This window comes from Microtus oregoni, unplaced genomic scaffold (genome assembly GCF_018167655.1).
Source record: "Microtus oregoni isolate MIOR12 unplaced genomic scaffold, Mior012 000016F_ref0000370, whole genome shotgun sequence".
Classification (NCBI taxonomy): Eukaryota; Metazoa; Chordata; class Mammalia; order Rodentia; family Cricetidae; genus Microtus; species Microtus oregoni.
The window spans coordinates 36,923,509-36,940,216 of NW_024543075.1; the positions used below are offsets into that span (position 1 = coordinate 36,923,509).

General features: G+C 37.2%; 1 protein-coding gene across 1 annotated transcript; it reads left to right on the top strand.

Moving 5' to 3' along the window:
• Positions 1 to 6,465: 6,465 nt before the first annotated feature.
• Positions 6,466 to 7,413, top strand: LOC121458141 (olfactory receptor 51G2-like). The gene has a single exon (XM_041667278.1). The coding sequence runs from the start codon at positions 6,466 to 6,468 to the stop codon at positions 7,411 to 7,413; it is 948 nt and encodes a 315-aa protein (XP_041523212.1).
• Positions 7,414 to 16,708: the final 9,295 nt, after the last annotated feature.

The following is a 16,708-nucleotide window of genomic DNA, read 5'->3' on the forward strand; positions in this document are numbered from 1 at the left end:
CCATCTTCTCCAATGTACCCCTCAAAATTCTCCCTCTCAAAATCGTGGCCTCTTGTTCTTTAGTTGTTATTGTTATATACTCACACATCCATATACACATACATGCATTAAGGCACATTTGCTCGCCTAGCAAAAATATACAAATACAACCTTCTCAGTCCATATAGTGTTGCTTGTTGAAAGCTGATCATGTGATACTGGATAACCAGTTGGAGGGCTCCTCTTCTGCTAATACTATTTTTCCTACACTTGGGAGTTGATTCCTTACTTGTTTGTAGTTCTTTGCCAATGGCTGGAGCTCTGTGAGATAGCTCCTTTCCATATTTGCATGTTTATTAGCATAAAAGATACAATTAAATAATAAACACCTACATACATCTGTGTGTAAGTATGCACTAGAATCAGAATTTTTAAAGTTAATAGTTTGAAAGTATATATTATGTATACTTTGAAAGTATATATATATACATATATATATATTATAAATTCCAAGCTAGATCTACAAATATAATGGCACAAATAATGTTTATTGATTATCCAAACTGTACCTCTCTTATTTAATTTTTTATGTGTATATAATTAGCATATTTTCATCACTAGTTTCAGAACATTACAAGGGCAGGAGCTAATTATATTTTAAACATATCAAATATAAATATTTCCAACACATATCTAATGGGGATATGATATTTTCTTGAAGATGACAAGATACCTCTAGTAGCAGAGTTTCTGAAATGGATCTGTTCTATAAGTTCTGGGTTATCATTACATCCATGCTAATATCCTTTGACAGACTCCAAGACACAATCTGAGTAATATCAAGAAAGTTACTGAGTAATGATGCTATCATCTTCCCCAGAACAGCCTCCTAGGATGAACCACATCAGCAGCACATGGGAAGGATCATGAAAATTGCTGCATACTTATGTAATCAAGTATGGGGTTTACAATGCGGATTAAATAACAGATTGTGTATCTTTGTGGCTAGCTCCTGAAAGAACTCTGGGCTCCAAAATCCAAACACATTGTACAGACAGAACTATCTCTCATGTTTCTTTGGGGTTTGTCGCTCAAATGACTAATGGAAGAAAGAAGAAATAAACACCTGAGCCGGGCTGTACTTTGCCTGTGTTCTTTTGCTTCTGATAGTGCGTCACATCCTTTGTGTGCTAAGTCTTATCCATGAGTACATTTTCATGTTGCATTCTATGACTCCTTCTAGAAGACCAGTGAATTACTGTGCATACTCTCAGATCACATGGGTCTTATTCCTAATGTGGCCTCTGTCTCAACTGCACAGTAGCCCTATACCTACTGCAACTTTTGTATATTTATAGTTCCATTTTCTCGACTTCACAGAAATACTCCAGGCTACTTCTTCTAAATTAGTTTGACCTCCCTTCTTCTTTATAATAACCCCCTTGAAAATGAAAAGAGCACGGTTTGAAAATATAAAGGGACAAAAAGGGAGAAAATCACTGAAAAGCATGCTTAATGTTCTTTATGGAATAAATTTAGATGAGACATCTTTTATTGATATCTTTAGGTTGAACATAGTGCTAAAGATATTCTCCTCCAGCTCCAACATGCATATAACTTAAGGGTTTTTGTTTTCTGGAACAGAAAAAAATAAGAGCACTTTGTTTGAAATGTGTAGGTGATTTTTCTGTCTGGAGGTACTGATATTCAGCAAGATAGTGCTAGAATCAACATAGGCCCATAGTGGGACTTGCGTGGGACTAGCATGGCTTTAGACTGAGAACAGACGAAAAGAAAACTGAACTACAGCAAGTTGTACGTTCTTAGTGTTACTCTGGACAGTTCACAAGATCAACACTCATTAACACTGGTGGGGATGGGAATTGGCTGTGGGCCTCCTGGGAAAGCATGAATTGGAGCTTTATAAGCCTAAGGTGGCATTGCACTTAGACAGGGAGCCTCTTGTGGCCCTGTAGAGCTAGTGGCTCTGTCCTGGAGTCAGGTGAGTGACAGAAACTCTTGGATCTAGGTTAGATCAAATAATGTCATATGGTACCTGGGATGGAAGGCAGAGGCTGTGCCGCATAACAGATTAAAACTGTGAAGATCTTTGAGGCAGAAAGGACACTTGGTGGTGCTCAGTTCTACTAATTGATGCATATGATAGTAATTTTAGAGAGTGAATTTAGATCTCTGAGCCCTCTTTCCTCACTTGTCAATCATTCACCTGTTTCTCTTAGGGTTTAAAATCAAATATAAATCAAGTTGAACTTACGTTTGCTGAATACTGGAATTGACAAGAAATTTTTATCATAGAATAAAGAAAGGAAATAGGAAGGAAAACAAGAAATTGCCTTCCAATTCTCACAAAGCTTTGTAATAGAGATTTTCAACTCACCACCAAGAGGTTGTCACGATGAGGATTGGAGGGCTTTATCTTGCATGTAACAGATGAAGGAGATGCTTGCAATGTTTTTCTTATAACATTCCTTTGGGAAAATACATTAATTCTGCATCTCCTCTCTAAAGATCTACGCTTCTCAGCACAATGAACATCACCTGTTGGTATATAAGCAGCACAGAATCTCAAGCTTAATTAAATTGGCTATTATATAACAACTTAAGATTCTTAAAAAGTAGTAAATATTCCTTATATACCAGACACCTTTCAATAAAGGTCCTGCTCTCATTTTTTAGGTATATGAGAGTCATGATGAACAGGTATGTTTATCAAGATTTGCATACAAACTCTTGTTTCCATTTATTGTCAGTTTTCTTTATTTCTCTTCCTTAATAAGCCCTCTGTTGTTAGCACTTAAATCTGAACTAACTTCAGCATTCTGTAATGTGTAACTTTTCTCTATGTATAGATCATGGCTATGAATGACACACACATTCCTTTAAAACTTGGAAATAAAAAAATAATGTTGCTTTAACTCAGTATACCAAAAAGCAGGTTAAATGCTTTCTCAAAATTAATATCTGGGCACTAAAATCTTAATTAATGGCTCAGAACATTTTTCTAACATGAACAAAAGCCTTTACAGGAGTGTAAAATTCTGTAACTATTTAAATGTCACAATTTAATTAATTGCCTTTCAAAGCATTTAGTTTTACTTTCGTGATAAAGGATATTACAAAGTCAATTTATCCAGTGTTGCATTATTGACTTTGAAAGGTAAAATGTACCTCTCCTCTGTTGTTTTTGGAGCATGTCAAATAAGAACTATAGTCTTTCATTGCTCAATTTGTGATTGGAAATATTCTTGTCAAAGGTTCATGTAAGAGGAATACTTTCCTCATCTTCTCCCACACAAAATTAAGAAATACTGTGAACAGATAGGCAAACAGACATGCAACCTGGGAACTATATACTGATTCATTACATGCTCAGCATCCTGGCTAGGTCTCCTAAGAATATCTGTCTCTTAAAACCAGGCTTAAAAAATCCTCACAAGTCAGTCCTATTATCTTAATTACTTTATTCTGTCCAAGGGTGGCCTTACATAGTTCTTATCACCCTCTAGAATTGAGCCATATCTGAATGTAATGAACATGACCTTATACTGAAGAAATTCACCACTAACCATTCCGATTACAGTTCTTTTCCATGGTTCTTTTCTAGCTTTTCTATCATAGGTAATTGGCTGATACTTTGTCCCTCTGCAGTTTTCTGTCAACCCATATATAACACTTTGGGAAGCTTCTTATATATAGATAGCATGTGTTTGCAGTGTGATCAGTTCCTCATGCAATTTAATATCTGTCCCTAGGTTGACTCATGAGTATGGGCTGAATCTATACTCTGCAACTAAGCTCACGGGTTTGAGAGCATTGAGTTAGAAGGTGAAGTCAGAACATAGACATCCCTGTATACCTAGGCGCCTGTCTGTTGGGTGTTTGCCACATTGACACTGATCTGTGGAGCTGTTCTATGAAACTTTGATTTCTTTTTTTTTTAATTTATTTATTTATTAAGGATTTCTGCCTCGTCCCCACAACCGCTTCCCATTTCCCTCCCCTCCCCCGATCAATTCTTTTTTTTTTAAATTCATTTATTTATTAAAGATTTCTGTCTCTTCCCCGCCACCGCCTCCCATTTCCCTCCCCATCCCCCAATTAAGTCCCCCCCAGCCCGAAAAGCAATCAGGGTTCCCTGTCCTGTGGGAAGTCCAAGGAACCCCCACCTCCATCCAGGTCTAGTAAGTTGAGCATCCAAACTGCCTAGGCTCCCACAAAGCCAGTACGTGCAGTAGGATCAGAAACCCAGTGCCATTGTTTTTGAGTTCTCAGTAGTCCTCATTGTCTGCTATGTTCAGAAAGCGAGACAGAGACCCACATTGGAGCACAGGACTGAAATCTCAAGGTCCAAATCAGGAGCAGAAGGAGAGAGAGCACAAACAAGGAACTCAGGACCGTGAGGGGTGCACCCACACACTTAGACAATGGGGATGTTCTACTGGGAACTCACCAAGACCAGCTGGCCTGGGTCTGGAAAAGCCTGGGATAAAACCGGACTTTCTGAAACTTTGATTTCTAACAAGTCATGCTTGCCTATCTGATTATGCTTCCAGAAAATATTAGACAAATAAGTTAAATTGGATGTTAAAAACCCACTCAGGGATACTAATTTTTAAGTGTTTTGGTTTTAATGGATATAATTGCAAGTTTTCCATATTTGCAAAAAATTCAGTGTATTGGCAAACAATTTTGAAGGGGAGAGGATGTGATTTTTCTCTGTTCTTGGAAGTGTTCTGGGCTTAGCACACCACAGATAACCTTTTTCAGAGACAGATCAAGAAAAGCATCCTCTTTGTTCCATCTCTTCTTCTGCCATCAATATTTAGAGTTTTTTTTAGTACATCTTAGATGATTCTTAGGGACTACCTCTCCTCAGTCTCTCCAGAGGTGTAGTCATACAAACTAGTCCTGTTCTTTTCCCAGTAGGATAGGTCAGCTACAACTTTGATTTTTTTATGCTTCTTCTATCATTTGTCCTATATTTATTATCAAACATGTCCAGTGTTCATTTTATATACTACTTCACATGGGAACATCATTATTTAACCTTCATAGAAATGCTACTCTGGGCATCCCTGAGGTCAACAGCTGACGTGTGGATTGCTGGTTACACAGATGACTTTTCTTGCAATGTTGCACACCACTAGGATCAACTGATAGACAAAAATTAGAAGATCACAATTGCCCTGTTATTCAAACATGCTGCATAATGTAGCTCTCAAGAACATTTCAAAGTCTCCATCTTTAAGGAAAATTAAGATGTTCAGTAGAGAAAATAACATTTAATGTATGATTTTGATATTTGATTATGTTTGAATCAAATTATATCCCACATCCTCAGATTCCAGGTTATTCTCCTCTTTGATAAGTGTCCTTGACAGAACTTGGAATCTGTGAGCCTGGAAGAAAGGGTAAAATTACTACTTGATACTTTTAATCTATCTAAATCAGTGCCTTCTTGGTTTAGTTTACACATGCTCTGTATTGATAGCAAATTATTAGACCTTCATATGTAGAAAATATATATTACCTTCTGTTATTATCAATATTTACAAGAGAGAAGGAGCTTTGATTTTTGATTCCACCGAAATACATTTTTAAAAATATGATTTTTTTTAGTTTTTTATATCTGTTTCATATATTCACACCAGCTATCCTAAACTTCAGTGAATACCATGGATAATGACTGAGGAAGCATTTAAATCAAGTCAATGAGCAAAAGAAGTCAAAAATTTTCAAATATATTTTTGATATTGTTTTTATTCATAATGCCTTGGGGCCAGTTCAGAACAAAAGTTTTAGCTGATAATATAATTTAGTATTAATTGCTTATAATTTATAGTCCACACAGTCATTCAGCACAATTGTCCATATCTTGCTTCCATTAGAAACACCCATGTATTCTGCTATTAGAAATAAGGTATCTCATGTTTTTGGACCCTATGTCTTAAACACGGGTTTGTCCTTAAATTTCAAATGTTGAAAAACCTTCAAGGTGAAAAGATCATTAATGATCCCAATGTGCTGCTTAAAATAAAACAGTTGTTAAGAAGTGAGTCTGCTATGCAAGTACTAACCAGGCCCCACCCTGCTTAGCTTCTGTGAGCCACGAGATCAGGTGTGTTCAGATATACATGGATCTAATCTACATGGGAAATAGAAAAATATAAGATCTCTTGAGTAAATTGGGAGCATGGGGACCATGGGAAAGGGTTGAAAGGAAGGGAAGAGGAAGGGTGGGGAGTGGAGAAAAATGTAGAGCTCAATAAAATCAATAGGAAAAAAGTTGTGAGTCTGCCTTGTTTCAGAGTAGAAATTGCTGAGAGAATGGGATTCAGTGGTGTGCGCATTGCTACTCTGCAGTCAGACAGCAATGCCAATGAAGACAGCTTGCAAGGACAGTGCAAAGAATAAACAGGACTTTGCTTCCATTACAGTTTTCCAGGGCAACCTTATTCCGGAATTATGGCTGTTTCTAAACATAGCAATGCCAGCAGCTTCTTTTTTATATTGATGGATCTTCCTGGACTGGAGGTTTCCCATTATTGGACAGCAATTCCCATCTGTTTAATTTACGTTCTTTCTGCGCTGGGCAACATGACCATAATGCACACTGTCAAGTCTGTGTCCAGCCTCCACACACCTATGTACCTTTTCCTTTCCATGCTCTCAATGGCCGATCTGGGCCTCTCAGCTTCCACATTGCCTTCAATGGCAGCTGTTTTTCTCCTCGGCCAGAGAATGATAGGAACTGCAACCTGTTTCATGCAGCTCTTCTTCATCCACACGTTTTCAGTCATTGAGTCAGCTGTGCTCTTGGCCATGGCTTTTGACCGCTGTGTGGCCATCAGAGAACCGTTGCGCTATGCTACCATCCTTACAACAAGACGTATTGGAGCCATTGGACTGGCAGTGGTGGTCCGCAGTGCTGCGCTTCATCTGCCTTTGCCTGTGCTCCTGGGAAGGCTGACATTCCCGCCTGTCAGTGCTCTGTCTCATTCTTACTGTGTTCATCCTGATGTTCTAAGACTGTCCTGTTCCAGTACAGTCGTCAACAGTGGCTTTGGGCTCTTTGTCATGCTCTCTACGCTGGGGATGGATGTTGTGCTCATTCTTCTTTCCTACGTGCTGATTTTGAAGACAGTCTTGAGCATTGCTTCTAATGCCGAACGGTTGAAAGCCTTCAACACCTGCATTTCCCACATCTGTGCTGTCCTTCTGTTTTATACCCCACTCGTGAGTCTGTCCATGATCCATCGCTTTGGGAAAAAGAAACTACCAGCTCTGGTATATATGCTTCTCTCTTATCTCCACTTTCTTATGCCTCCAGTTCTCAACCCAATTGTCTACAGTGTCAAAACCAAAGAGATTTGGGTTCGCATTTTAAAGATGCTACATCTCAAGAAACACTGAAATTTCATTGTACAATTCCTCAATCCTAGGTAAAGGCTGACCGAGGACATCCCAACAATACAGCAGGGTGTCGCTTTTTCCAGATAATCAGTCAACTAATTCTTCAGACATATCAACAGAAATACAGTGTGAATTCCTCCATACATCAAAACCACAACTGATCCATGGGAAAAATCACAATTCTTACTATTTTTTAAAGCCTTATTACCAGAGAATCTGTTGTGTTTCAAGAATATTTATACACTGACGTGCAAAAGAGGACAAATTGAGAGAGTTGAGGTTTGCAAAGTCAAAAGTCTTTTCCTGATAAAATCCTAGATTTCTGAAAATTTGAGCTCAGAAGGGCCTCGTGTAGTTGTACTTTCAGAAATAGTGGTAAACATGTCCAATCACACTATGTCTTGCTTTTGATGATATAATTATACAGAGGACATGACCTATGAAAAATGTAACTGAATAAATGTCCCAAAGTATGCTATGGATATTTAAAGAAATAAAATTATTAATTCTTGAGTTATATTGTCCCATCCTTACAATCTATAAAAAAGGTTTGCTTTTTTTTTTATTTTGCCCTAGTTTCTTTTACTACGTAGATGTAATTGTATATTATTTTCTTCTATTTTTGAACAATATTATATTTTACTTTATGGATACATAACTTAATGACATAAGTAAATTCTTCATTGTGAATGTTTAGTATTATATCATTAAGTTTACATTAGCATAGATTAACAGACATCATGTATAATATTGTCTAACCTAACAACATTTCCTTAATGATGAAAAATATTTAATTGTTAGATTTATAAGTTTCAGAATTCATGTTTTTTTTCATGCAGCTTTAAAAATATATTATCTTATGCCATGTGGTGGTGGTGCACACCTTTAATCCCAGCATTCACTCTGGAGGCAGAGACAGCAGGAACTCTGTGAGTTCAAGGTCATCCTGGTCTACAGTGCAATTTCTAGGACAGGCTTCAAAGATACAGAGAAATCCTGTCTCAGAAAAAAAATTATGTATTTTCATATATATATATATATATATATATATATGCAATTTTTTGCAGCAGCTTCCTATTCTTTTGCAGCTTATTTTTCATCAGGCCATTACTCATAGTTTTGAAACTGTAGATCTATATTTTTATCAGATATAAATTTACCAACTCAAGTAAAATGTACAATTCTTTCATGCTTTAGTTTGTAGTTCCCAAATACAATGAGATTGACTTCTAATAATGAGGTAATATATGGTTTTATTGCTATTTTTATATTTTTAACTTTGAATGATAGCATTATCATCCAGATATCTGATTTATTCAAAAAGATATCTGCACTCTAATCTTAGTGTCTTTCATTGTTGCAAGAAATGTAGTCTCCGTTGCATTTTTTCCATACTCATTTCTCACAGTGACACTCTCTGTTGAGTATCATTGTAATGTAGGTGGGTCTTCTGTCTATGTGTTACTTTCATTGGTCAAATAAAGAGACTGTCTTGGCCTTTGATAGGACAGCAGCTTAGATAGGCAGAGTAGAGAGAACAGAATGCTGGGAGAAAGAAGCAGAGTCAGGCAGACGCCATGCTTCTCCTACCCAAGATGGACAGTGGTTAGAATCTTCCCAGTAAGCCACCACTTCGTGGTGGTACACAGATTATTAGAAATGGTTTAAACAAGATGTGAGAGTTAGCCAATACAAGGCTAAAACTAATGGGCCAGGCAGTGTTTAAATGAATACAGTTTCCGTGTTATTATTTCCAGGGCTAAGCTAGCCGTGCAGGAGCCAGAAGGGACGAAAAGCAGGCCTGCTCGCCTCACTACTATACATTGCATCTTTGCTATGAATTTTCAGGTTAGAACTTGGTAAGGACTCTAGTGGACATCTAAGCAATTTCTTTCGACATGCTTTTCTGCAATTTCTTCCTACCCAGTTGTTGCTCTAAAATGAGAACTCTATTCCTTTGTTCTAGTGCGTTGCTGCTGTTAAAAATATCATATTTCTATTTCTTTTTTAAAAAGTTTATACATATATACAACATATATGGAACATATCCACACCCACTCTCCTTTGCTCTAATTCCCCACAGATCCCCCCAACTTCATGTTTTTAAATTAGTTTAATTTTAATATTTTTATTATTAAAAATTAATACTATATATTTTGATTATATTTTCCTTTCCCAACTCCTCCCAGATTCTCTCCATCTCCATACCTTTCAAACTTCATAATCTCTCTCTCCTCTCTCTCTCTCTCTCTCTCTCTCTCTCTCTCTCTCTCTGTCTTTCTCTCTGTCTCTCTGTCTCTCTCTCTGTCTCTCTCTGTCTCTCTCTCTCTCTCTCACACACACACACACTCCTGTGGGGGGCAAATAATACACATCATTTTGCCTACTATTCTCAGGCATAGAGCCTTTCCTTGGAGTGTGGTTGATATACCCAGTATCTCTTCATTATCCCTTCCCAATAATGTATCAAATACAAACAGCTTCTTGGTTAGGGTTGAGACTTTGTTTACACTTCCCTTCTCACTGCTGGCATTTTTGACTGCTTTGAACTTGTGCCAGTCTTATGTGTACATCTCACAACCCTCATCAGAGAAGATTCTTCTTGTAGTAGATGATCATTAGCACAGAGACACACAATTGGACAATGTGTAAATGTGAGAAGCAATGACACATTCATCCCTAAAAGGGATGTCATCATCAAACCTAATAGCTAATAGGTGATGAATGACAGCAAGCAAACAGTGTCTTCCAGACATAATAGAGTTGATACACATATGAACTCATAGGAACCTTGACAGAATACATGTAAATTTTTAACCCATTTCGTTCAACTGATATTGCCAGTACACACAGTGGTATGTGCTCACAAACTAGGAAGTGAACAAGCTATTAGTGGTTAATCCAGCAAAGAAAAGTGATCCTCCTTCTTTAGTACAATTAGCTGTTAATATCCCCTTAGCTAAAGATAGGGCCTTAGGAGACCCTAGCCACTATATGCTGGAATTTAAAAAAATTATATTTATTTAATTTTATGCTGTTTGTATGTTTTGACTGCAAGTGTGTATATTCACCATGTGCATGCCTGAAAGGAAGCAGACTCAAATATGGAGTTCTGAAGGGTTGTGAGCTGCCATCTGAGTGCTGGGAATGGAAGGCACGTCCTCTACATGAGCAAGTGCTCTTAGCCACTGAGATAATTTTATCTCTACAATATTGTTATCTTAAACTGGCTTGGTCTTGTGCACATGTTGGACAGGCAACTATATCTGTTATTGAGTTTATGAGCTCAACAGTTGAGAGCAGCATGAACCCATGCAAATAAATTAAATATTTAGAAGGCAGTATAACATCATGACTATTTAGAAAAAACAGTAGCACTGCTTTCCTCCCAAGGGTCTAAGATCTTCCAATTCATGGGTGGTGACCATGTTTGCAGGTCCTTTCTGTGGAGAAGTCCTCAAATCCAATCAAGAAATCCATTGTTACCCCATGAAAAGTCTTTATACTGCCTCTCCAATGATGTCATAAATTTCTGTTGTGGAGTGGCCAAATAAGTAAACCTGTGACTAAGATTGAGATTTTTGTTCTTTTTTTCTTATACTTACATTGTGAAACATATTATTTAGAAAAGTTTTATTGGGGTAATACAATTAGTTATCTTGCGTTGGGTTTAGTAATTTTCTGCTTTCTGTCCAAATTCAAAGCTAAATCTTCAAATTTAGACAACGTTTCATTTTCTGGAACTTTTATTATTTATACAATGTGCAAAGGTAGAAAATTCCTTTGTTGTTTAAATTTAATAATAATAATTAGCTGTCTAATGAATCATTTAAAATATCTAGTAAGTGATTTCTAAACATAGTTGCATTATGTATTCCAATATTGTTAGTAAATAATAGAATCATAGCTATTGATTTAGAATTGTAAGTTTCCTAAGTTTTTAAATAGAAAATGCCATTTTCTCCTCAATGCAGTTTTCTTAGTGTCTTTTACTATTCCAGTGAAGCCCTTGGAGTGGCTCAGAGGCTAAAATAAAATATGCAACTATGCAAAAGTTCTGTGTTGAATTCCAAACACAGTTTCACCTCAGATGATTGCTGTAACGAAATATACATCTCTATAAAAATAAAAGGCTCAAAAATTGAGTCACCGAAAAAAAAAATGGAAACAAACAGAGATAAATTTTAGTTCATGTTTTGACGAGACAAGTTTTAGTTATTCTTTAAGGGGTCTCCAAGAGCAATACAAACTCAGATTGTTGAAGAATCACAGGGCTAACTATTGCAATACTGTCACATTGGAACACCTAAGACTTGTTTTTAATGGCAAAGTTAAAGTCATTGGTTGCTACCAGGCCCATGGTCCCTGTTGTGCTCCTCAGGGTATAACCTGGACATTGACTAATTTGCTGTAGAATTATTCTTCACTGAGCACTCCTTGCCACTGGGCTCCTGAGGAAGAGACGAGTTCTCTGTCCTTGTTTCCTTGTGGATGAGTAAATAATGTGGGTTTTGAAAAATAAAAGGGCCAAATTTGAATTAAGAGTATGAAGTAAAACCATTGACTGGTAACAGTAAATAAAAGGAGCTTTTCACTTCTTTGTTTCATGGAGCTAATGGGTAGGTTCTTACTGAGTTTTTCAAATGTCATTTTGTAGCAAATAAAGTCAATTAAATGCAAAGCTGTCAGATAGATTGATAACTCACTAGCAATAATTCCTCATCTTAAATGAATTATAATGTTCATGGTTGTGAAGACCCAGAAGTCTTAATATGTGTACCCCTGTAGATATTAACTAAAATTGGGGAGAAGTCTATGTGTACCTCCTAAGGTCTGAACTAAAACTGGGGAGGTTTTTCGGAACAGAATTATCATGTAGAGTTGCTGATTTGGAAAGTAGTTTAATTTCTTTTTTTTTCTTCTAAGGTGAAAGGTGAAAGAACTATGATCTGAATGAATAAATCTGTGCTGATCCCTGTTGACTGCAGCTCATTCCATATCCTTGAATAATCATCTTTGAAAGACACATTGTATTCTTTAAGGTGAGAACATAGGAGAAAATAAGACAAATATTAACAATTATTATCTAATTTCTAACACTACAGAATGCAACAGACTATTCATCCTACTTTTTAAATTTATACACACAAAGATATATTCATTCTATAAGAAATAATACAAAACCAATTTCTCTTTGCATAAAGATAAAATCTATATGGTATAAAATATGCAAATGTATATTAATATATAATACACATGAAAATATTTTGAACAAGAAAATTTTGCTTGTATAATTTTTTTATTATAGTTTGAAGGGGAAGATTTACTGTTCTAATTGTAAAGTTGCCAATGTTGGAAATTCCAGCATGATTTTCAGGTTTTGCTATCCCTATCCTACTTGGGATAACTAAAACTCTTTTAGCCAGCCAGATGCAGAATTTCTCCAAAGGAGTGATCCCATACTTCCTTCTTGACATTTTTAGAGAAATATCTCATGACTAAGTGCTATTTTTATCAATTTTCAAATTTCTCCTATTGTCTTTGTGTTGAAACCAACACCAGAAACAGATGGTCCAAATTCTCAACAATATTCCTCTGCTTATCATTAAATCCTTTCCCTCCACAAAGTGTAAAAATAATTAAAGCACAAGAAAAATGAGTATATACAATCACAAATTCTTTTCTAGGCAGCATCTGAGCTTAGTATATACAGAAACAGAAAAATATTCTGTTGCCAGTTTATTTTCACATTCCATTTCTTTCTGAAAGGTACTAAAACCAAATTGTACTTATGCCTATGTAACTGTGATTTAGAGGTAAGAGGAGACCCTTTCAGCTTATTAAAAAACTCTTTCCAATTTAAAGAAACTCGGCACGCTGAATATGAGAATTATTCCATTATAGAAGTGTTCAAATGCCCAGTTTATTCTGGTAAATGCCCCCAAATATTCATGCCTTATTTCACATTCTCGTTAGCTTCCAATACCCTAGCAGATTATCTCAGTGAAAATTTGATTCTTTTCATGGTAAATGCTTGGGAAACTCTTGGCACAATTATTTATTATAATCACAATTCTGTTGCTTAATTATTAATATTAATGATGTCTAGTTTATACATGAATGTGTTTTCTGGAACCACCTGCACTCTGTAGTATGGATTACACTTTCTGTGTCAGCGAGTGTTCCGATTTCTCTCCCAGATCTGTGTCAGTGGGACTTTGACAAACGCCATCAGCTGTCTACACTCTCATCCTACACCTAATGATGATGTAAGTTCAATCTTACAATACAACACAGTCATCTTGAGACACTGTTGAAACCAAGGGCAAGGCTTCAGTCTGGGAAAACACTGCCTAACGGGATTGAGAGACCTAAAATGCTGCATGATTTACAGGTTGCCATTTATATTAAAGCTACCAGTCCTGCATCTCCATTTCTAGAGCAAACAGACACACGTTTAGTACACTAGAGAGCTGGCACTTACTCTGCTAGGTGACATGAAGTGTTCTATAGGGACTGAATTGGCTTCAGTGAACTGAGTCCTCTCACCGTGACTGGTTCTTCCAAGTTCTCCAATTCTTAATCTAGTATGATACGTTTTTCTCTTTCCCTTTGTTTTATTTTCTCCACATATTAGAATAATGTTGGTTGTGGTGCTTCTTTGACCTTTAAGTGAACAGGTTAGAGCTCTAATCTATGCATCTAAATCAGTACCTGACATAGCTTCTCTACTGCATGAATTCACATCCAATTGAGGGACAAGGGGGCAAGTTATAAGTGGAAAACAATTTAAGAAAAAGAACAATAACACTAAAAGAATTCATAAGAATTTAAGCCTAATATGCACAAAACCACATGCACACATGTTGGTGGGTGGTCGATATAATTAACCAGACTAGCTTTATTATAAAATATTCAGCTTTAATAATGATAAGAAAAGGGGAACTTACAAAACCAGAGTTCCCAAGAAGCTCAGTAAAAACAAAGAGAGGGCGGGGAGCACACCCTCAAGATTTATAAGTAAATATTGGCCTAAGGGGAAGATGCCCTACAAACAAGATGATTGACTGGGGTTTCCCCTTCACACGCACACACACAAAATTAAACAATTAAAATAAATACTTAAAAATAATAGGTTTCATGACTATTATAGTATATCCATTAGAATTTGGTGTTCAGCTACTTAAAACAATATTCATAATTCAAAACCGGAGGTCACTCAAAATTTTTTCTAGTCTAGGATCTTCCTTTGACAGACCAAAAGATGAAATTATAGATCCAATTCTTTTTTTCCTTTTTTTATAAATGGAAAGCAGATTCTTCTCTCATACAATACACCCTTACCACAATTCCCCCTCTCCCCAGTCCTCTCTGCTTCCTTCACACCTTTCTTCTACCCAGACACACTCCCCCTGTTTCCTCCTCAGAAAAAAAAGAGAACTCCAAGAGGTGACATCCAAACAGGACAAAACAAGTTAAAAGGCCCCATACAGAAGCTGGACAAGGCAACCCAAGAGGAGGGAAAGAGTCCCAAGAGTAGGCAAGAGTCATAGATACACCCATTCCCACTGTTAGGAGTCCCACAGAAACTCCAAGCTAACAAACAACAAAATATACATGCAGAGGTGTAGACCCATGAAGGCCCCTGCTTGCTGCTCTGTGAGTCCATGTGAGCCCCACTAACTGATATGGTGAGCCAACTTCCCCCGGTGTCCACTATCCCCTCTGACTCCTACAATCTTCACTCCCTGTCTTCTGGGTCCCCAATCTCTGAGGTGAGGGACCCAGTGAAGACCTCCAACACAAGATTCTGTCCACATAATGTCTGTCTGTCAATCTTGGCACCTGCTTCCATCTACTGCCAGAGGAAAACTTTCTGTTGACTACTAAACAAGGCACAAACTTAGGAGTATAGTCCATATTATTAGAAACCATTTCACTAGATTTTATTTCATGACTTTCTTTTTGATTTCTTCTCTTCCTCTTTTTTCTTCTTTTTTTTTGCCAGTCATGTTTGGTTCTAGCCTAAGATTCTGGACTATATAGCCAGTGTTCTGGCCATCCAGGCAGTACAGACCCTAAGCTCCTCTTGGGACTGACTTTCAAGTGATGCCAAATATTGGTTGGCCACACCCACAAGTTCTGAGGCACCATTGTGCTAGCACATCATGGTGGCGGGACAGACTGTAGGTTGAGGGTTTTGTGGCTAGTTGGGTGTCCAGGTTTCTCTTTTCTTAGCCTGCAGAGTACCTTTTCTGGCCAAAGAGACTAGGGCACAGGGATGAAGGCTCCAAGGAGACACAAACTCAACTCTCTATGTGCAATGAGTTCTGTGGTAGTTTTTCTAGGCAATGGGGCCCTACGTTGGTTTTCAGAAAGTGGCCTTCTGTCCTAGTATCAGCGTAGGTTGTTTAGTGATCTCCGGAGGACCTCCTCAGCCAACAACTCAGCTGGAGTGTAACCCAGTCCCCCAACTTGAAGCCTTGCTTGGCTACAAATCATGGCCAGTGCAGACTCTGTATCCTCTGTTACTAGGAGTCCTCACTAAAATTACCCTCAAAGATTCCAGGAAGTTTCCATAGCACTAGATTTTCAAACACTCAAATGCCATCAATTCCAGCCACCCCTCCATGTACTCTCTCCCTCCATCACTCGCCCAACACACCTTATCCGTCCTGCCCCAAGATAGGGTTGGGAGATTTCTCATTGGTGTAGAGTGCTTGTTGTTCTTGCAGAAGACTAGGGTTTGATTCTTAACACATATAAGATAGATTATACCCATTTTTCAGAGGACCCAGTGCCCTCTTCTGACCTTTGCAGACACCAGAAACACACATGGTATACATGCATACAAGCATGCAAATTATTTATGGGAATAAAATACAAGAAAATAGATCTAAAAATAATGTGAATCATGCATATGAAATTGTTCACAAAGTACATTAAGCGAAAGACATGGGTAGTGAATTCTATCAGTATATTTTCATATGTGAAAGAAAAATGGCAAAATTTATCATAATTATCATTTTTGAAAAGTAGAGGAATGTGAAGAAATTAACAGAAAGGAGGCCTTGAATTCTAGACCAGGTGTGATATAATAGCTAGGTTAGAAGGTAGCTTGAACGCAATAATTGTAGTACAGACTTGGAACCAACGTTCTTTAGCTCCTTTCTAAGGACATATGCCAAATTCCAATTTAAGTATTAAATATATTTGCATTATGCAGTCTTAATAAGTACAAAAACTTTCTTCTAACAATTAAACAAATTCATCTTCTTAAAGGACTCCCTACTTA